At 46.4% G+C, this 20,850-nt stretch overlaps 1 protein-coding gene across 3 annotated transcripts; it reads left to right on the top strand.

The window, feature by feature from the left end:
- Nucleotides 1-6,459: 6,459 nt before the first annotated feature.
- On the top strand, nucleotides 6,460-19,309 carry Mettl13 (methyltransferase 13, eEF1A lysine and N-terminal methyltransferase). Of its 3 annotated transcripts, none has more exons than XM_015491811.2 (8): nucleotides 6,460-6,920; nucleotides 8,157-8,721; nucleotides 10,028-10,227; nucleotides 11,642-11,837; nucleotides 13,175-13,342; nucleotides 14,663-14,878; nucleotides 16,261-16,392; nucleotides 18,835-19,309. In XM_015491811.2, exons 1-8 carry the CDS (start codon nucleotides 6,768-6,770, stop codon nucleotides 19,107-19,109), a joined length of 1,905 nt encoding a protein of 634 aa, XP_015347297.1. In that variant the 5' UTR covers nucleotides 6,460-6,767; the 3' UTR covers nucleotides 19,110-19,309. The 3 variants fall into 3 exon arrangements, with proteins under 3 accessions (XP_015347297.1, XP_048665995.1, XP_015347296.1); XM_015491810.2 differs by having other exon boundaries at nucleotides 6,462-6,920; nucleotides 7,962-8,721; XM_048810038.1 differs by lacking the exon at nucleotides 10,028-10,227 and having other exon boundaries at nucleotides 6,461-6,920; nucleotides 7,962-8,721; nucleotides 11,661-11,837.
- The last annotated feature ends 1,541 nt before the right edge of the window (nucleotides 19,310-20,850 follow it).

The following is a 20,850-nucleotide window of genomic DNA, read 5'->3' as shown; positions in this document are numbered from 1 at the left end:
TCACAAAAGACCATGTATCACGTACTTGTATCTGTGTGAAGCACCTGGGGCATATCTATAGAGAGGGAATGTAGACAGAGCAGGAGGGGGAACCAGGAATGACTGCTCATACAGAGTTTCATGTTTGGTTATGGAAACGTCCTGAAGTCACATGGTGATGGTTACAAAACATCATAAACATCCCCCAAAACACTGAAGTATATACTTAATTTTTTTTAGTTGTAGACAGACACAATACCTTTATTTTATTCATTTGTTTTTCTGTGGTGCTGAGGATTGAACCCAGTGCTTCACACATGCAAGGCAAATGCTCTATCACTGAGCTACAGCCCCAGCCCCTAAGTATATACTTTTAAATGACAAATTTATGTTACATGGATTATATCTCAGTTTTTAAAATGCTATATTTTTAGAAAACCACTTTGGCTGTTGTGTGGTAAATGGAATGTGGTGAGCCAGACAGAAAGCAAAGAAGGTCATTAGGCATGAACGCACAGTCAAGAATTTTGACCAAATTCACAGTGAGAAAGAAGTAGATGTTTCTGATTCTAGATACCACCTTCTGGACTTATATGCTCTAAGGATTTTAGCCAAGGGACTGCTGTCTTGCCATCTATCTCCAGGAATGGAGATTTCTCTGTTAAGTCGTCAAACAGTAGAGATGCAGGTTGAATGTAATTTCCTTATACTGGCAAAAACTTTTTACCATGTGTCAGAGCAATGGGATAAAAATTGCTATTCAAATATGAAATGCATTAAGGACAGTAAAAACTTTGGCATCATAATTTGAGATTCTTCATAGGAAAAGAACTTTCTTGCATCCTCATGGCAAGGAAACAGCTTTAGCTTTAGAGAAAGATTGCATATAACAACTTTATTGGACTAAAGGGAATTTTGTTCTCCTTGCTTCTCTGACGATTCTGGATATGAATGCTAAAATAAATGTGTTGGGTGGAGTCTTAAATGAATTTTATTTATTAAATTCTGCCTTGAAATCCATTCCCTTGGTGGCAGAAAAATATTTTGTTATGGGCTGAGGACAGAGATCATCCAAAAATATGGGACACATGAGATGGTCATGGTTGATTGAGCTGAGAGCTAGAGTTTAAGAGAAAAACAAGTTGTTTTCCAAGTTTTCTTTCTCTGCAAAAGAACTGAATTTTAGAATAAAATTTTGGAGAAAAATTCTAATTATTCACCCTATAATCTTCCCCAGTGCTCAGACTGCATGTGGGATCCAAAAGGAGACCTTCTGAGGCCCTTCATGGAGGGTCCAATGCCCCAGGCCCAGGCCCTCGACCTTGGTGTCATTCCCTTATCTCCTACGGCTTTCCAGTTTCAAAGTGTTGTTGCCCTCTGGCCCCAAAGGTAAACAACTTGCCCTGTATGATATGCTCTTTACTTCCTCCGTCAGAGTGGATACAAATGTCTGCAGTCTACACACATGGAAACCAGGGCACCTTCAGACGTCGCCAGTGACCAGGAGAATCCTGGGGATCAAATACAATGCCAGAGGTGGTTGTGGCTGAATTCACTCAATCAGTCATCAATAACTTTTCCGTTTACTTTCAATCACCTTGAGTTTTGCCTCAACTATGAGTGTGCTTGTGTGCATATGAAAATTATACACACACACACACATATATATGTAGAGACACACACACACAGTGTGTGGTCATCTCCTAGGATGATGCTAACTTCACTAGTCTTTTACAAGACTGTTACATTCTTCCAGTAAAAGGGGTCATATCTGCCAATATCAAAATTCACACTACAGCTCTGAATCTCCTTCCCATGAACTCAATGTATGAGAAACATTCTTATCAAATCACAAATGCTATATACAGACTAAAATATTCTTATGTTATTCCAATATTAGTAATCCAATATAAGCTTGAGGATTACTTCTTAGTTCAGCAATATCTCAAGAAAAGTGTTGACACCCAGCTAATAAAAGGGTATAATATTACCCCAGGTTGTTATGCCCGCCTTCTGTTATTCCAAGACACAGGAGACCTTTCCTTTCTTAACTTCCCAAATGTGGAAAACAAACCTATTTGCCAAGATTGCCAGGATGAAATAGTTTCCAGTATTATATGAGCCACTCCCTGGACACCAAGGAGAGCTTTCCTTTACCCAATTTAATCCCAACTCATGAAGCATTTCCTGGTCTTGGACCATAATTTCAACTGGACGCCACTGCAGAATGTGACAAGGGCATGACCCAGGATGAGCGTGCAGGGAGGGAGACTGGCTGCTAGCTCTGGCTCGGGGTTTCACTGGCATTGTGACCTCTACATTCCTTTCAAGCAATAGTTCTACAGAGGATGCTGGTTCTTTCTACAGATGACTTCTCAAGTCATCTAGAGGCCAACGTGGGAACCATTTTGAGTCTCTCAGTCTTTTGTTCCTTATATTTAATCAGTCACCAAGCACATCAATCCTCCCCAAGAACCTCTCTTGGATAATTTCTTCCCAGCTATCATGACCCTGGAACTCTTGGCTTATGCTGGCCTGACAGGCGTAAGCTAAATGCCTGGAACTGAAGACCTTTCAAGACCTTCCCTTTAACTCAGTTTCTAACTTGAGTTAGAAACTCTGCTTTCCCACTAGGAAGTCTTCAGAAAATTGTAGGAACCACATTTTGACCCAGTTATCCCACTCCTCGGTATATATCCAAAGGATTTAAAATCAGCATACTACAGTGATGCAGCCACATCAATGTTTATAGCAACACAATTCACAATAGCTAAGCTGTGGAACCAAACTAGGTGCCCTTCAACAGATGAATGGATAAAGAAAATGGATAGATATACACAATGGCATATTACTTAGCCAAAAAGAATGACTTTATGACATTTGCCAGTAAAGGGATAGGTCTGGAGACTATCATGCTAAGTGCAATAAATGAATCCCCCAAACCCAAAGGTCAAATGTTTTCTCTGATATGTGGAAGCTAACCCACAATAAGGGGTTATTCAGTGGAGCAGACAAAGGGGAAAGAAGGGAAGGGAGGGGGATAAGAAAAGGAAAGACAGTGGAAAGAATCTGATAACTTTCCTATGTATATACATGAATATATGTACATATATACATATACCAGTCTCACCATTGTGTATATCCACAGGAAATTAATTTTAAAAATAAAGTATGGATAAATGGCAGGAAGATCAACAGAGGGAAGAGAAGGGGAAGGAGAGGTAATGGAGTCTGAATTAGAACAAGATATATTCCATGCTTTTATAAATTATGTCAAAATGGATTCTACTGTCACGTATAACTAAAAAAATAAAGACCAATGAAAAAGAAACTGCTTTTCTCCCACTGTAAACTTCTTCCCTGTAAACCTCTTCATACATGTTGTTTTTCCCTTTTATGTTCTGTATTAATTTTCTATTATTTTTGTAATGAATTACCAAAAACTGTGTGCCACAAACAATGTGAATTTAATACCTAACAGTTCTGGAGGCCACGAGTCTGACAAGGGTCTCCTGGACCATCAAGGTGTCGGGGTGTTCCTTCTGAGACTCTACAGGAGAATCAGTTTCCTTTCCTTCTCCAGCTTCCAGAGGCTGTCTGCTTTCCTTGATTCATGGGCTCTTTCCTCCCTTCTCAAAGCCAGCAATGCCAGGCCAAGTCCTTTGCATGCTACATCTCTGTGACCCACACCCTAAAGTCCTTCTTCCACTTTAAAGGACCTTTGTGATTATACTGGGCTCACCCGGATTATCTAGGCTGCTTCCTTATTTTAATGTCATCTGATTAGCAACCTTAATTGCATGTGTGACCTTAATTTCCTTTTGCCATGTAACCTATTCACAGGTTCTGGGGATTAGGATTTGGAGAATATTCCACCTATCACATGTTCTCTCCCGTCCTTTACCCCCAAGATGGTGAGCAATGCTTTTTAATGCTTTTAATTTCCTATTCCATATTTCACAGCTAATCTTAGCACAACTAACTGAACATTGTTACCAAATCCTTATGTTTGCATTTTAATTAAAAAGATTAATCTAAAAATTACATATGCAGGGGTTTGAATTTATATTTTTAGAAACAAACTCTACAGTGCTGCATGGCTTTATCTAAACTCAGTCTGTATTTTAAATCATATAGGTAATGGCTCTGGGGATCCTAATAAAACAAAGCATTTTAACATCCAATTGGCTTATGCTAACTCTACTAATGATAATACATACTATCAATCATATTTCACAATCTTTGAAAGAAATGTTTCAAATAAGTATTTGAAAAGACTAGTGCCAGAACCTAATGTGAATAATAAAATAATTATTTACCTATTTATTTTTGGTGCATTACAACTATATATTATAGTGGGATTGTTACGCATTTGTACATGCACACAATAGAACAATAAAATTTGGTCAATTTTGTTCCCCAGTACCTCCCTCTAAAATATTTGTACAATTTTACAAAACCTCTAGCAGGTAAAGGGTTTTCTATTTTCTTAAGCTCAAAGAAGGAAGGTAGGCACTGATGGAGAAAAGTAAGCTACTTTCTTTCTTTTTTAAAGAGAGAGAGAGGTAGAGAGGGGTAGAGAGAGAGAGAGAGAGAATTTTTAATATTTATTTTTTAGTTATCGGTGGGCACAACATCTTTGTTTGTATGTGGTGCTGAGGATTGAACCCGGACCGCACGCATGCCAGGCGAGCGCACTACCGCTTGAGCCACATCCCCAGCCTGTAAGCTACTTTCTTGATGTGAAACCTACTGCGAACAGAAATAACAGTTTTAGGATGTTACATCAGGGGCTGAAGCCTGTGGTGTGATAGAGTCACTCGGTGGTACATGGCTAGTGTTCTTTCCAATATCATGCCCTTAACTGTTAGGACAATGAAGACAAAAGGAAAAACTCAAAGTTCTCATGAGGTCACCAGAGGCAGGTGACTTTTGGTTCTTAAAAGTGTCATGCTAGTTTTATTAGAGCAAGTTCAGGTGTTCAGGTTTCACCAAAGCAGATTACAGAATCTTTTCTCCCTTCCTCGGGGAAGCCTTTTTCGGACCATCCCCTAGATCAGGAGAGATATCAAAGGTATCTGCTATCATGGAATCTTACAGTTCTCATTGATGCCTGTGAACACTTTACAGATATTTTTGTGAACGTTTAACGTTGTACCTGCCTTGCTTAGCACTGCATCCACACCCTTAGCTTCCACCACAGCCACATCAGACACTTAAAATATTTGTTGAATTGAATGAAGAACTGGGGAGGCCACGGTCTTGGGTATTATGTAGCCCTTCAAGCACAGGGATGGTCTCAGCAGTGTGGTGACAGGACCTGAATCATCATCTTTAGGAACCGTGCACAATGTAGTAGCTGAAATCACCTCAAAGTCTCCTTCCAGTGCTACTTGGGTGGAGAGGAAACAATATGAACTCGGTGAGGGGAGCACCAAACAGATTTTCTTTGATGCTACTTGTGGAGGGCTTTTAGGTTAACCTTTTAAAACCGTGAAGCTAGAACCATGTCCATTTTGACTCCTCCTTAACTGTACTTTAAAACAGTGCTTCTCCAAGGGTGGCCCCTGGACGACACCATCATCACCACTTGGCAACTTATTAGAAACCCAAACACTTGGATCTCACTTCTGACCCAGCGATTCGTTTTTAAAGAGGTCCCCCAGGAGATTCGGATGCACACCTAACCTTGTGGATGACTCTTAAACTAGGTCAACTTTACCCTACTCAACGTCTGTGCGCGCTCTGCGGGTTTGTCCAGTACCTAAGAACTGCCTGCCCTCCTCCATCTGTATGTCCCTCCTGCAGTGTATTTTGCTATGAAAGGCTCAATGACACAGGTATTTAACCTTTTAAAAATAGCCTCCTTTGTGAACAATGAACTTCCTCACACTATTAGTAAAAACATGTAAAAGACCAACATGTCCATCAAACGCACAAAGAGACACAGTTAACATCTGATTGACAACCACAGGAGGCCAAGTCTCGCGTCCTGTGCTTTGGGGTGAGAACTGAGGCCCCTGTGAACACCTAGTTGTTATTTTCTCCTCTTGGCGGTTCGCGTATTACACCTTGGTAGCGGAGCCCCGTATTCCGGTGCAGAAAAAGCACTCTTTTCGCTGCAAATGAGACCGGAATTGTGCAAGTGCGGCGGGGAGCGCAGAGAGAGGACGGGGTCAGCCTGTGCAGTCCTCATCCGCGCCTCGGGACACGGGGCTTCTCTCCCGGGTGCTCATGCAGCGCTCGGCGAGCGCGAAGACGCTGGTAAGTAAGACGCGGTCGGGCTGCTGCGGCTGCGCAGGGTCCGGAAGCGATTGGCTGGGGCAGCCGCCCTTCCGCCCCGGCCCGGCCCGCGGTCCCGCCCCCTCCGCCTCGTTCCCAGGGAGCGAAGGGCGCCCGCCCCTCAGCCAATAGGGCGTCAGAAATGAAAAGCAGTGACCAATGAGTTGCCGGGTCGGTCCGGGAGGCTGGCCAATCATGAGGCCTCGCACTCGGAAGTGGTTGCTGGGTTCGGAGAGCTGCTAGGAGAGAGTGTGAGGGGCTCCCCACGTGGGCGGCGCGGAGGGCGCCTGGAGGGGTGGCGAGTGTTCAGTTCGGCGTCTTGTGCGTGCTTTGCCGAGTAGGCGTCATCCGTTTGGGTTTGGAGTCGGGGAAACAACTCAGTGTGGCGGTTCGTCGGTGGAGAGAACTGCCACTGCCGAGTCCCGGGCCGGCCTGGAGGGGAGCCCCTCAGATGGTACCTCGCAGGGAGTAAGTGGTCTTCCGGACGCCGCTCGGGCAGTGGGAACATGAATCTCTTACCTAAGAGGTCCAAGGAGTTTGGCTCTGTAGACTATTGGGAGAAGTTCTTCCAGCAGCGGGGAAAGAAAGCGTTCGAGTGGTATGGAACCTACCTGGAACTGTGCGGGGTGCTGCACAAATACATCAAGCCCAGGGAAAGGGTAAGGAGCGCGGCCTGCAGCCCTGTGGGTGCACTCGGAAAGGTGGGAGCTGATGACAGCAGTCCTGCTCTGGGCGGACAGGCGTGAGGACCTTGCTTGGACCACACTTTTCAGGATTTCGTGCATCATTCTAGCTAAAAGATAACTTTACAAATAGTCTCTGAAAGGTTTTCGTTGAAAAGGCCTCCCATCCCAGCGCATCCTTTAATTAACAATCCCTTTTGGAATAGTGTCTTTTAGTAGTCAGACACTGAGTGTGCCCCGCTGTCTCTGCGTCCCTGTGGAATAGGCAACACGTGTGGCTTCACTGATGACTGCTTATAGTAGTTGTCCAGTGCTCACCGAGTTCCAGGCGCTGTGCTCATCCCTTAAACTACAAGACCTTTAGGACACAAACCTTGCACACATTCCAGCAGTGAAAAGTGATAGGTACAATAATAGGCGGTTTGGTAGAGATGGAGTTGTATTGGACGTAGGGAAGAAGACTTAAATTTGTGGAGGAAGCTTTACATGCTGAGTCTTATGCAGGTGCTATGTCCCTCCATGTGCAGTCTTTTAGATCTCATGAATGGTCATGCACTTATTTTATGGACTAGGATGTCAGAGATCATGTATGTGCTAAGTGGTCACAAGGAGGTTTGAACCAAGTCTGTCTGACTCCAAAGCTTGTGCATTTCTCACTGAACTGGTCTTTGCTAGAGATGGTGACATTGGAGCAGAATTTGAAGGATAAATGAGAAATTGATCCACAGAGAGGGAGGCAATGATCTGTATTTAAGTTTGGCTGCAGAAAAATAGCCAAGTATCATGAGGTGGAATCGCTGATTGGAGAAAGATTTGAATCTGCACAAACTATAGTTTATTGTTTGGTGAAGCCAAAGGCATGAGTGGATGGAGAAAATTTATACACTGTTGCTTCCTCCTGACAAGAGCATTTCTGTCTTCTGAAAATAAGAAAACAGCCAGGGTAAGACTTGCTTCCTTGAGGTACCAGAAGCACATTCCTTTGCCTTAATCACCTCCATCATGATTTCCCCCCAGGTGCTGGTGATTGGGTGTGGCAACTCAGAGTTAAGTGAGCAGCTGTATGATGTGGGCTATCAGGATATAGTGAACATCGACATCAGCGAGGCTGTCATCAAGCAAATGAAGGAACGCAATGCCAGCCGGCGGCCCCAGATGAGCTTCTTGAAGATGGACATGACCCAGATGGAATTTCCTGATGCCTCGTTTCAGGTGGTGTTGGACAAGGGCACCCTGGATGCTGTTCTGACGGATGAGGAGGAGAAGACTCTGCAGCAGGTGGACAGGATGCTGGCTGAGGTTGGCCGGGTCCTGCAGGTGGGCGGTCGCTACCTCTGCATCTCCCTGGCTCAGGCTCACATCCTGAAGAAAGCAGTGGGTCACTTCTCTCGGGAGGGGTGGATGGTAAGGGTGCACCAAGTGGCCAGCAGCCAGGACCAGGTGTTGGAAGCAGAGTCTCGGTTCTCCCTGCCTGTCTTTGCCTTCGTCATGACCAAGTTCAGGCCAGTCCCTGGCTCTGCCCTTCAGATCTTTGAGCTGTGTGCTCAGGAGCAGGGCAAGCCTGTGCGGCTGGAAAGTGCCGAGCGGCTGGCCGAGGCGGTGCGGGAGCGGCAGCAGTATGCCTGGCTGTGCAGCCAGCTGCGCCGCAAGGCCGGGCTGGGGAGTGTGTCCCTGGACTTGTGCAGTGGGGACACGGGGGAGCCACGCTACACCCTGCACGTGGTGGACAGCCCCGCTGTGAAACCATCGCGGGACAATCATTTTGCCATTTTCATCAGTGAGTTGGGATTGCTCCCTCTCTTCTTCTGGAGGGCTGGCTCACAGGGGCTGGGGCTGGGGCTTTGGTGGATGGGTGTGTCTTGGCCCTTTTTATCTATAGAGGGTGATGTTTCCGAGGGTTAGGGTAGTAGAGGCATGATAAAGGAGGAGAGAGCGCTCTCTATCTACTGCTTCAATGTGAGGCTTATCGTTTCTCATTTTTGATTGCAGAGGCTTGATGAAGGGCAAGGATGGGGTTGGTAGGAGCAGAGAAAGTGGAGGTGAATTTAGATAGGTTACCGGAGTGTGGAGTAATGGAAGCACCACTGGCCCGATGACCCCAGCCATAGGTTTCAGGCCCAGCTTTATGGGTGTGGACTGTTGGACCTGGGAAGGTCACTGTGTCTCTCTGCAGAATCCAGGAGGCAGTGCAAGGTCAGCTCTGGAACCATGCTCTTTGGCTTCTAGTTGTGGCTTAGTCATTTCCTGGTGGTGTGACATTGAACAAGTTACCTTTCTTTTTGTGCTTCAGTTTCCTCATCTGTAAAATGAGATTGTAACTCTGGTGTAGTTGTGAGAAGTGTAGAAACTCTTAGAAATGGTACCTGGCATGTGATAAACTACATTATCAATGGTAGCTGTTAGCACTGAGAGGAGTGGTGGATCCCACATTTAATAAGACTCAAGAAATGGAATAAGGAAGTGCTTTCAGAAAGTAGAAAAATCTATACAAACAAGGCTTTATGGCCCTGCTGGATGGTTTCCTTACTACTGAGCCATTTTTCCAAGCTTTCCATAACCCTCACTGTCCACCTGTGGGAGTGAGTTGTCCAGTGGATATGAGTGTGGAGGCTGGGGCTAGACTGCCTGGGTCTGAGTCTCCCAGTTTTGTCATTTACTGGCCATGTGAACCTGAGCAAATGATGTCACTTTTGTGCCTTGATTTCCTCGTTTGTAAAAATGAGAATAATAGTGCTACCTGTACCTAGGGCCGTTGAGAGGACTCATTAGTGTGTGTTTGTAACTGCTTGGCATGGCCTGCGGTAAGCGTTGGTGTTACTGCTGTTGTCTTGCACTAGGTGCCTGCCTCCCTCCCCTTACAGATATGCCCAACTCTTAGCCACCCTTGGTCTTGCTTCCTGGCTGATGGGCTTTGCCCTGGTGTTGGGCACCAGGGAATTGACTGGTGTGGGAATTGCCTCAGTGGGTCATAGGAAGGGTGCTGTTTTGGGCAGGGACTGGCGCTCTGCCATGTGGGCCATGTTGGTTGTGGGGGTTGAAATAGTTTTCCCAGGACGCCCTCTAACCAAGTCCTTCTTTTCTAGTCCCCCAGGGCCGGGAGACTGAGTGGCTCTTTGGCATGGAGGAGGGCCGGAAGCAGCTGGCAGCCAGCGCAGGCTTCAGGAGGCTTGTCACAGTGGCTCTTCATCGAGGTCAGCAGTACGACGGCATGGACAGTGTTCAGGCTGAGCTGTCCTCCAGAGTCATGGAGCTGGCTCCGGCTGCGATGCCCCCCCAGCAGCAGGTACCAAAGCTTTGGCAGTGGCTTTCACTGGTCCCTAGTCAGATTAGCAGCCAAGAAGGCAGAGGGAACCTTGGAAGGAGCTAGGACCAGAGTCTGTGACCCCATTTCTGATCTTAAGAGTTAAATGGGCAGAAAAACACTCTCCCTTGCCCCAGGCAGTGGGAAGGGTGAGCAGTTGCCCTGACTGAGAGCCACAGTAGCCTTATAGGGGCCGCACTTCACAGAGAGGCCTGAAGGGAATGCTCTTGTCTTTGCAGGCTCCAGCGTTAGATCAGATTGCTCTGACCATATGTTTCTCTGTTCCCACTTCTGAAAAGAACTACCTTGGCCATTTGGCTTTTCATTACATCATTATCTGAGGGTGTAAGAAGGAAAGGGCCAGAACAGCTTAGTCTGATTTTCAGGATATGAGCACTGCTGCTTTGGTGTTTTGCTGGGAAGGAAACTATTATCTGTAAGATGACACCTTCTGACTTGTGCCATCCTGGTCACCATCAGCAATTGATGGGTGACTTTATTATGAGAAGTTTTTCCTTCTTGATCTGTGGTACTTGGATGCCTGGTGCAATGGTAACAGATCTAAAAAAGAAAAACAAATCCCAGGTCCTGGGTGGGATCCATCCTGTGGTCCTGCCACTGGCCAACTTAGGCTGGTTTCCATTAGACTTATTTCAGGAAGGCCCAGATCCTCTGGGAGTTTCACCTGTGACCTTGTGTCACCACTGCTGCAGTCTGAGAGGTCAGGAATTCCTGTGATGATTAAACACTCTGACAGGTTTTTAAAAAAGAATAGATGAAAAGTAGTGGGAGCCGGGACTAGGTTGGGAGAAAATGTATTTTTCTCTTAAGGTTTAGAAAAGTGGAGACGAAATATGGGAATAACTTGGAGAAGGGAGAAAGATCTTCAAATTTAGAATGGTTGTTTCCTCTTGGATTTCGTTGTCTTTATCCTTGTCCAGATTCCTCTTTAGAATTAAAGCTTCTTTCTGCAGCTTGGGATGTAGCTCAGTTGTAAAGCACATGCCTAGCATGTGTGAAATCCTAGGTTCTGTCTCCAGCCTGCATTAAAAATAAATAAAATAACTACAGCTCCTTCCTAAGGGTTTCTGGTAGCTTTCATTATCCTGGACTATGGAGGGTTCTTTTAGGTTAGATGAGAAATTCTTATATTTTTCTTTGAAACAACCAACTGCTTCTCACTAGTGGTTTAGGAGATTTTATATGTTCAGATGATATTTGAAAGGTGAATTAGTTCTTTTGAGGTCTGTGAAAGGCTCCCCAAAGTACCTTAACTGAGTGGCACATCTTGGGAGTTCTTGCTGGCCAGAACCTTGATCTGTGGATTCCTTACATTCACACATGGGAGGGATTCTCACGTCTCGTGTTTTGACCACATCTCTGGCTGTACCTTCAGGTACCCTTCCTGTCTGTAGGTGGGGACATCGGGGTCCGGACTGTTCAGCACCAGGACTGCAGCCCCTTGAGTGGTGACTATGTCATCGAGGATGTGCAAGGGGATGACAGGCGGTACTTTCGGCGACTGATCTTCCTCAGCAACAGGAATGTGGTGCAGTCGGAAGCCAGGTTGCTGAAGGATGTGTCTCACCGAGGTGAGGCATTGTGGGCACGGTGGTGGGAGGGACCCGGGGGGCATGGCATGGATTCTCACTTTGGGGTGGTCCGGAGGACCTGGGAGCTTGGTGAGGTGTAGGACAGCCTGGCTACCTGTGATCAGAGGCTCATGGCCCTGTGGGCTGTCCTTTCCTGCCTCTTGGCTTATAAGGTGCTGGTAGGGATAAGTAGAATAGAGGTATTTATTTTGTTCTTGAGCAAAGCTTGGTTCTGAAGTGATGAGCAGGGGTGGTGAAAAAAAATAAACGTGAGAATTGCTTTATTGCCTTAGTTTAAAGGACATCTGTTTTGCAAGTGGCTGCATACATGTCCGTATGTTATCTCAGTAGACCTCCTTGAGGTTAGCCAGAACTGTGGAGGCTGCAGGTGAGCCTGTCCTCTATAGTGTGACCCTGAAACGTGCTCCAGAGGGTTTTAGAGTTGACTGGTGCCTTAGAAGCCATCTAGTCCAGTGCTGTTCAGAAGAACAGTATGTGATGAAGGAAATGGTTCTTACCACTAAGCTTCCAGTATGGTGGCCACTAGCGGTAAATGGCTGCTGAGCCTGCAGTGTGGCTGGTGTGACTGAGGCACTCAAATTTAATTTTAATTAATTTGCATTTAAATTAAAACTACCACAACTAGCATGGCTACAGTACTGGGCAGAGTGATCTGGACTTCCTCCACTGCCCGAGTGGGCTCCCAGATACCGGGCAGATGCACTCCCTGATGGGGAGGTCAGTGATAGTTTGTCTGCCTGGTTTCTTCTCTGGGTGTGCATATTGGTATTATCGTGAACAACTTAGAAATCAAATGTGTATAGTAAAAGGTGAATGCTCCTGTCCTCCCCGCTCTGGGACAGCTTCTCTTTGAGTCCCAGATGTTCAGGCGAGGGTCCTCAGCCACTCCCTTTGCGTGACATGCTGTCCTGGCAGCAGAGCCATCTGGAAGAGGGTGGAGTGAACGCACGGTCTTGAGGCCATGGATAGAATGGCTTTTCTTAAGGGTGTGCCTTGGTCAGGTGCACATGTTTTTTGGGCTTCTGCCTCTCATTTGGTCATTGGGGTCTAGCGGTGTGTGTTGAATGTTAAAATAACCATCTTTCAGTGGGAGGAGGGATGCCTGATTTGTAGTTCTCCGATTTCTGTGATTTAAATGCTCTGTCCATGGCCAATTTCAGACTATCTGTATGGAATCAGCCAGTTTGCACAGTTCTTGCATATTTGGCTGTCCGGTCTGTTCAAGCCAGCTGCTGCACACTGCTGCCGGGATCCCTTGCTTTCCAAGGACTAGTGGAAGAAGCTTAGAACTTCATTAATCCAAATCTCTCACTTAGCCCAGAAGAAAAGGAAAAAGGACAAGAAGAAGCAGAGGCCTGCTGATACTCCTGAGGACCTCCCTCCAGCCCCGGGGCAGTCCGTTGACAAGAGTTACCTCTGTTGTGAACACCATAAAGCCATGATCGCTGGCCTTGCCCTGCTGAGAAACCCAGAGCTGCTCCTAGGTGAGCGGTGGTACTGCTTGCCACAGGAGAGAGCATGTGAGATCACACAAGTCAGTGAGCTGCCTTGTTGCTCAGGACGTGATGACAGACAAGTGCACGCGTGCTCACGTCCTTCTTCTTCCCTTCCATCTTCTGAGTTAATGAGCATCCAGCTAGCTCTGCCTCAGACTCCGCCTGTACTGTGTCAGTGGCTATGTGCATTGTGGTCTACATTTTGTTTTATTCTGTTTATTTCTTTTTAAAATTAGTGAAATATGTTCAATGAGGTATGTACACAGATTTAAGTTATTCAGCTTAGACATTTCCATATGTATATACCCATGTAACTAGATAGACATTGAAAAATCACATCTTCGATGCCCTTGGATAATGTGTGGCTTCTCAGGGCAGTTTTGGCCTTATCACTAATAACAGGTTGGGATCTGGCCACCTTGGCAAACATGTTCCTGTTTCTTTCTACCTGTGTGACCGTCTTACCCTAGACCCCAAGTGTGCCTGTGCTTTTGGCTCTTCTTGGTGTTAACGTGTGTCCCTAAGATTGTAGTTCTTAGAATCAATCCCAGGGTCTGTCTCCTTTTAGCGATTCTTTCGTTTCTTGTCTTTCCTCCTCCCTCCTGTGGTTTCTCTGCTTAGGGTCAGGATTTGGGCCTTTGATTGCCTGGGAACTGGAATGGGTTACCCTTGCTTGGTTGGGATGTCTGAGAAGGCAGTTATAATGGCCTTTTTTTTTTTTTTTTTTTTTAGGTATGGGGATTGAACTCGGGCATTCGACCATTTGAACCACTTCCCCAGTTCTGTAATTTGTAATTTGTATTTTATTTAGATCTGGGTCTCATTGAGTTGCTTAGTGCCTCACCATTGCTGAGGCTGGCTTTGAACTCATGATCCATCCCAAGCTGCTGGGATTACAGGTGTACTGCACCTGGCTTATGATGGCCTTTTGAGTCAAGAGCCAGGTGAGGGGCATGGTGCCTGTGCTGCCTTATGATTGTGAGCAAGATTGGCCATTATCCCTCCATTTCATGGGACTCAGGGTTGTCCTCTGATGGGACTTGTGATATAGTGTCAGCTTAGCACTTAGGGATCTTTAAGGGACTATAGCATCATACTGGTTCTTCTGGATCTAGGTCAGTAAAATTAAAGGTGACTTTTTGAATGTCAGTTGGCTCCTGAATCCCTGGGATGAGATGGGGGGCCAGGTCTTTGAATCTTGTATCCCTAGGCAGAGCCAACAGTGTGACTTCCTCTTGTCTCCCCCGAGCTGGTTCAAAACTTGGCAATGAGCAGATGGCAAAGTAATGGTCTCTTCTTTGATTACAGAGACTCCACTGGCGCTACTGGTGGTAGGCCTGGGTGGGGGCAGCCTCCCCCTGTTTGTTCATGATCACTTCCCGAAATCTTGCGTTGACGCTGTGGAGATTGACCCCTCCATGTTGGAAGTGGCCACCCGATGGTTTGGCTTTGCCCAGAGTGAACGGATGAAGGTGCACATCGCCGATGGCCTGGACTACATCACCAGCCTGGCGGGAGGAGAAGGTGCTGCTGGGGAGCCGGGGAGGGCTGGGGAATGTGGCCTCTGGGGTTCATCTCTGCCAGGTGGCATCAGCCTCGCTCCAGCTTTTTTGTTACATCTGTTCCATGACTGTGACGTGCCAGCTGTGTTCTTGCATGGTGTTAGGTGTTGGGTTCAGCAGCAAGACAGATGGACCATTTCTGTTTTTAGGGTGTTAACAGACCAGTTGGCCTCTCTTCTGACCCTGTGACCTTGCCACTTCTTCACCAGTCCAAGGAAGCTGGTTGAAGGAAGAGGGAAGAAAAGATAGGGTGTGTTTTGGAGGTGTTTCATATAATCCTTCAGGTGGAGGCAGAATCAGAAAGAAAGGCAAAGAGTACTAATGTAGGTCAGATCCAGGAGACATTTGGCAATGACTTTTTGGTTGTCACAAATTGGGGGGCTGTTGGTACTACTGGCACCTCATGGGTAGGAGCCAAAGATGCTGCTAAACATCCCACTTTGCATACGACCGCCACTGATGATGAATTGTCACGGTCAAACTGTCCATAGTGCGGAGGCTCGGAAACTGATCCAGGTGTCAGTTAGCGGGAATTTTCTTGTTCTTTTGCTGCTGTGATTAAGATTCCATTTTGCTCCAATGATTTGCACCCTAAGCTTAGGATGAAGGTCATACTAATTTTATGCAGGATATTGGAGACAGTAACTCCCTGTCTCTGGGAGCTCAGGCTGCCTTTCCCTGGTCTGCTTGTTCAGTGGCAGAACTCTGGTTCTTCCTGGATCGGAATGTCTTCTGGGAAGGGTGTAGAATCCTGGAGGGAGTATTGGGGACTAGGATGTACAAGTGACATCACTGATTTTAACTGCAGACTGAACCTAATCCTAACAGTTTTATGGGTTCCCTTGCAAGGTCAGTTTGTGGGCCAGCCCAGGATGGCTAACAGTGAAGCATTTACCACGGTGCCAGGCACGTGGTGATGGTGCCTCTGATATCAGTCCTTTATTTGTTTGGAACAGTCCTTTATTTGTTTCCTTTAGTTACCCACAACCTTTCAAATTATTGGGGGGCTTGAGGTGGCAACCTTTGCCTTAGACTTTGCTAAGCCAGGATGTTCTTGGAAAGAAACCAAAATCAGGAGTGGTGGTACAGCTCAGTGGCAGAGTGCTTGCCTAGCACGCGTGAGGCCCTGGAATCAGTGTCCAGCACAAACAAAAGGCAACAAAACAAAATCAGTCTGTGCTGTGAGTAGGGATAGGCACGTAGTGGTTCTAAGCGTCAGTGCCCTCGGCAGGCAGGCCCACTTCGCCACAGCTCTCACTATACTTCTCAGGGCAGGTGTGGTGCAGGGACATACGTGATGCTTTTTCCAGCAAAGCCAAGGGTTCACTTGCTTTTCTTTCTCAGCACGGCCTCTCTACGACGTCATCATGTTTGATGTAGACAGTAAGGACCCAACACTGGGCATGAGTTGTCCACCCCCAGCGTTTGTGGACCAACCCTTTCTGCAAAAGGTCAAAAGCATCCTGACTCATGAAGGTAGGAGAATGAATTATTGCACCTAAGTGTGTAGTTTGATCAGTTTCCCTGAATTGAATAGTCCATTTACTAGCACTAAACACATTTCCAGCACCTTGGAAGTCCACCTGTTACCTGCTTTCAGTAATTTTTCCATCCCCCAAAGGTAACCACTGTACTGACTGTGCCCTCAGCTTGTTCTGCCAGTTTTTGTTCGGTGTGTAGTACAATCAGGTCATAATCTCTGTCTGCTTTCCTTCTCTCAACACATCTTTTTGAGATTCAGCCACAGTGTTGTGTCCACACTGTCCATTTTTATTGCCGTTTGTATTGTGTGACTATGCCTCAGTTCATTTCTCCATGACCATTGCTGGTTTGGGGGGCTCCTGTTTGGGGAGTCTTTCAAATAGTACTGCCATTAATGTTCCAGTATGTGCTGCTTGATGGACTCATTTGTCGGCCTCTTGGGTACACAGAGCTGCAGCTGCTGCATCATGATCACGTGGTGGTTGGCTCTCGTGGGCCCCACCACACATTCTGTTTTGTTTTGTTTTTCCACATTTTTATTGGTGCATTTTAGTTGTGTGTATTGATGGGATTTGTTGCTACATGTTCAGATACGCCCACAGTATAACAATATAATTTGGCCAGTGTCACTCCCTAGCACTCCCCCTCCTTCTCCTCCCCACTCCCGGGTCCCTTTCCTCTGCTGATCTCCCTTTGACTGAGCCCACCCCCTTGTTTCTTTCCTTTTACCTCTCAAGCTTCCACACATGAGAGAAAGCATATAACCCTTCACCTTCTGAGTTTGGCTTATTTCACTTAACATAAGGTTCTCAAAGTTCCATCTATTTTCCTGCAAATGACGATCATTTCAGTTTTTTTTTTATGGCCAAATAAAACTCCATTGGGTATGTACAACACATTTTCTTTATGCATTCTTCTGCTGATGGATACCTAGACTGGTTCTACTGTGAATGGTGCTGCTGTAAACATGGGTATGCATGTATCGCTGTAGTAAGATGACTTTAATTCTTCAGGGTAATATTGAGAAGTGGTATAGCTGGATCATATGGTGGTTCCATGCCTAGTCTTTTGAGAAACCTCATACTGATTTCCATAGTGATTGTACTAACTTACGATACCATGAACAGTATAAAAGTGTTTTTTTCTTCACATCTCCCCAGCATTTATCATTATTTGTATTCTTTTTTTAATATATATTTTCATTTGTTCTAACTAGTTATTTGTATTCTTGATGACTGCCATTCTGACTGCGGTGAGATGAAATTTCAGTGTCATTTTGATTTGCATTTCCCTAATTGGTAATGATATTGGACATTTTTAATATTTTTTTGCCACTTGTATTTCTTCTTTTGGGAAGTGTCTGTTTATTTGCCCTTTTATTAGTTGGGCTATTTGATTTTTTTAGTGTTGAGTTCTTTATTTATTCTGGATATTAATTCACTGTCCGAAGAGTAGCGAAGATTTTCTCCCCTTCTGTGGGTCCTCTCTTCACATTCCTAATTGTTTCCTTTGCTGTGCAGAAGCTTTTTAATTTGGTGCTGTCCATTTATTAACTCTTGGCATTATTTCCTCTAGGTGATCCTATTCAGAAAGTTATTGCCTTTACCTAAAAGCTGGAGTGTTGACCCTGTAGTTGCATAGTTTCTAATCTAATTCTGAGGTCTTGATCCATTTTGAGTTGATTTTTGTGCAGAATTAGAGATAAGTGTCTGGTTGCATTCTTCTATATGGGATAACCAGTTGTCCCAGGCTGTCTTTTCTCCAATGTCTGCCCTCTTTTCAAGACCAGACGACTGCAGATGTGCTGCCACGAGTCTTACCTGCCTGCGGTTGTAGCCGTTCATACTCCCCCTGGCATGGAGGTGTTAGCTACCACTCGAGTGCTTCTCTTATGCCCTGGACTTGGCATTGTGTCATTTAATCTCCAGAGCAGCCCCTTGTCAGATGAGGAAACTGAAGTTGAGAGACTTACTTAGGTGACAGTAACAGTGGGGCACCAGCCCACGTCCTTGTCACTTGAAAGCCCACAGGTGTTCTGCTTGGATAGGGTTCTCTGGCTAAGTGGGTTGCTTTAGAACCTTAATTGTCAGAATCCTGGCCTTCTCGTTAATAAATATGATAGATCAAGAACATAATGTCCCTGTGGAGTTGGTTAAGTTTTTTCCTTTGGGATATCACTTCCTTATTCCTTCTTTGGGAAACTGAGGCATGGCCAGTGGTGATGTGTAGCCCCCAGAAGAACCCATGGTTCACAAGCCCCTTGCTTTTCTTTGTGCCATTGTGTGCTGTGTCTTCAGCAGGCTCACTGCTGTCCTGAGCGTGTTTGCTGAGTCTGTGGGCCTCTCTGGAACAGAACGTGGCCTTCCCTTGGAGCTGGTCCTTGTGTCCAGCGTGCCTCGGGATCTGCACCCCTCTGACCCTTTCCTTCCCCTGCAGGTGTCTTTATCCTCAACCTCGTGTGCAGAGACTTGGCTCTGAAGGACTCCGTGCTGGCTGGGCTCAAGGCAGCGTTCCCCGTGCTGTACGTCAGGCGAATCGAGGGAGAAGTGAACGAGATCCTGTTCTGTCAGCTGCACCCTGGGCAGAAACTTGCCACACCGGAGCTCCTGGAAATGGCTCAGGCCTTGGAGCGGACCCTGAGGAGGCCTGGGAGGGGTTGGGATGACACTTATGTCCTGTCCGATATGCTCAAGACGGTGAAGATTGTCTGACAGCCGAGGCCAAGGAGTCCTTTCGGCTTTCTGTCCCGATGGCCTTGGATTTCCAACCTGCCAGAGGTTGAAGAAACAGTGCACCGTACTTTAAAGCCTTGTACTTTTCTTGGTTTCATACTTATCCTCGTGCAGCTCCAGCTTGCTGAGGTTTCCTGAGGACCTGGAAAAATAAAGTCCTTCCCATCCTGTTCTCTTAATTATCGCTAGGTATAGTCTGTTTCCACAAGGTGTCCTTGTGCAGGACTCCTTGGAGCTCCTAGCACGTGTGACACCCTGAGGGGTGTGTGTCCAGCTCTGGGAGTGACGAGCATCACTGAGGGGCGTGTGCCCAGCTCCGTGGGTGACGAGCATCACTGAGGGGCGTGTGCCCAGCTCCGTGGGTGACGAGCATCACTGAGGGGCATGTGCCCGGCTCCGTGGTGATGATCGTCACATCTGAGTGCATCCCTGCTGGAATGGTTGCTTGCTTTGCCCCCTCAGCTCTCAAGTGGGACAGCAGAGCACTCTGAGCAGTGGGAGTCCTGTGGACGTGAGACAGATCGAGAGCATTATCTCCCTGCAGATGGGGCTGTCACCACACTTGTCCCAGTATAGTAATCTGCTCAGCTACTTCACTAACAGCTTTCCTTGACTATCCAGACCTTGTAGCTGAAGCCATGTTTCTTCTGTTCTCATTGGACCGAGTGTGTGTAGCAGGCCCCATGACTGTGTGTGCCAGAGACCCAGCATTTGGTATTTGTTTATCACAGCATTTACTGAGTGACAGCTACATGCCAGACCGTGGGTAAGGGGCTGTAGTGGAAGTGAAGATGTTTAATGGCCAAAGAACACCAGTTCTAAAGGTCAGCGTGTTCCAGGCGCTCTTCTCAGTAGTCTGCAGGTACTCATTTAATCTGAGATAAAGGACATTTCAACCAAAATTGCATCTAGACCAAATCTCATTTGAGCCAGGAGCATGGATCTTACTTAATACACTGTTATACCAACTGTTCCAATATTGGCTTGAATTTCATCTCCTAATTAAATTATTCCAGGGCTGATTTTCAACGAGCAGTATCATGTAGACATAGTTACCACCTACCACTTGTATTTCTCTAGCCCTTCATTTGAAGGGCTCTAGCCCTTCAAATGGACTCCAGTCTCTAGGTGAAGCATGTTTCAGTGCTAGCTTGTCCTCACAAAACAGTGCCAATCAGGAGAGTGCAGAGAGAGAGTGGCTAGGCCTTCTCTGTTAGAAATTCCTGGTGCTCTTCAGGGGAGGTTTTCCCTCTGTCACGTTCCTGGACCCCAAAGGCGGCAGCTTGGCAAGTCCTCCATTGCTTCCTAATCACTAGGGTCGCGTGCTGGGTTGGGCTGGGTTCTGGCCCAGGTCTGCCCTTCTGTGGTCAGATCACCCTCTGGTGCTGTGTGGATCTGGGGCAGAGACTGCAGGCACAGCCACGTTAGGGATTTACCAGAAGGAAAGACAGTCCTCAAGCATCTCAGGAGGCACTACTGGCCCAAGGAATCAGGTGTGTGCACATGTTCACCTCCCACCTTTTGGGGTGGGAAGAGGCACTCGGGTGATGATGATTTTAAAAAAATTTTAAAGACTGAAAGAAGATAGAGTTGGTAGTCTGTCTCTGAAGGCTGAAGAATGGGGGCAGGTTCCAGTTTGATAGTGCTATACTTCAGATTTTAAATGTTCCCCAGAGACCACGTGTTAAAGGTTTGGTTTCAGCTAGCACAGTGGTGGAGC

This window comes from Marmota marmota, unplaced genomic scaffold, assembly GCF_001458135.2.
Source record: "Marmota marmota marmota unplaced genomic scaffold, marMar, whole genome shotgun sequence".
In the NCBI taxonomy this organism is placed as follows: Eukaryota; Metazoa; Chordata; class Mammalia; order Rodentia; family Sciuridae; genus Marmota; species Marmota marmota.
Note: the sequence above shows the minus strand (reverse complement) of the source record. Positions and strands in the feature narration are given on the sequence as shown.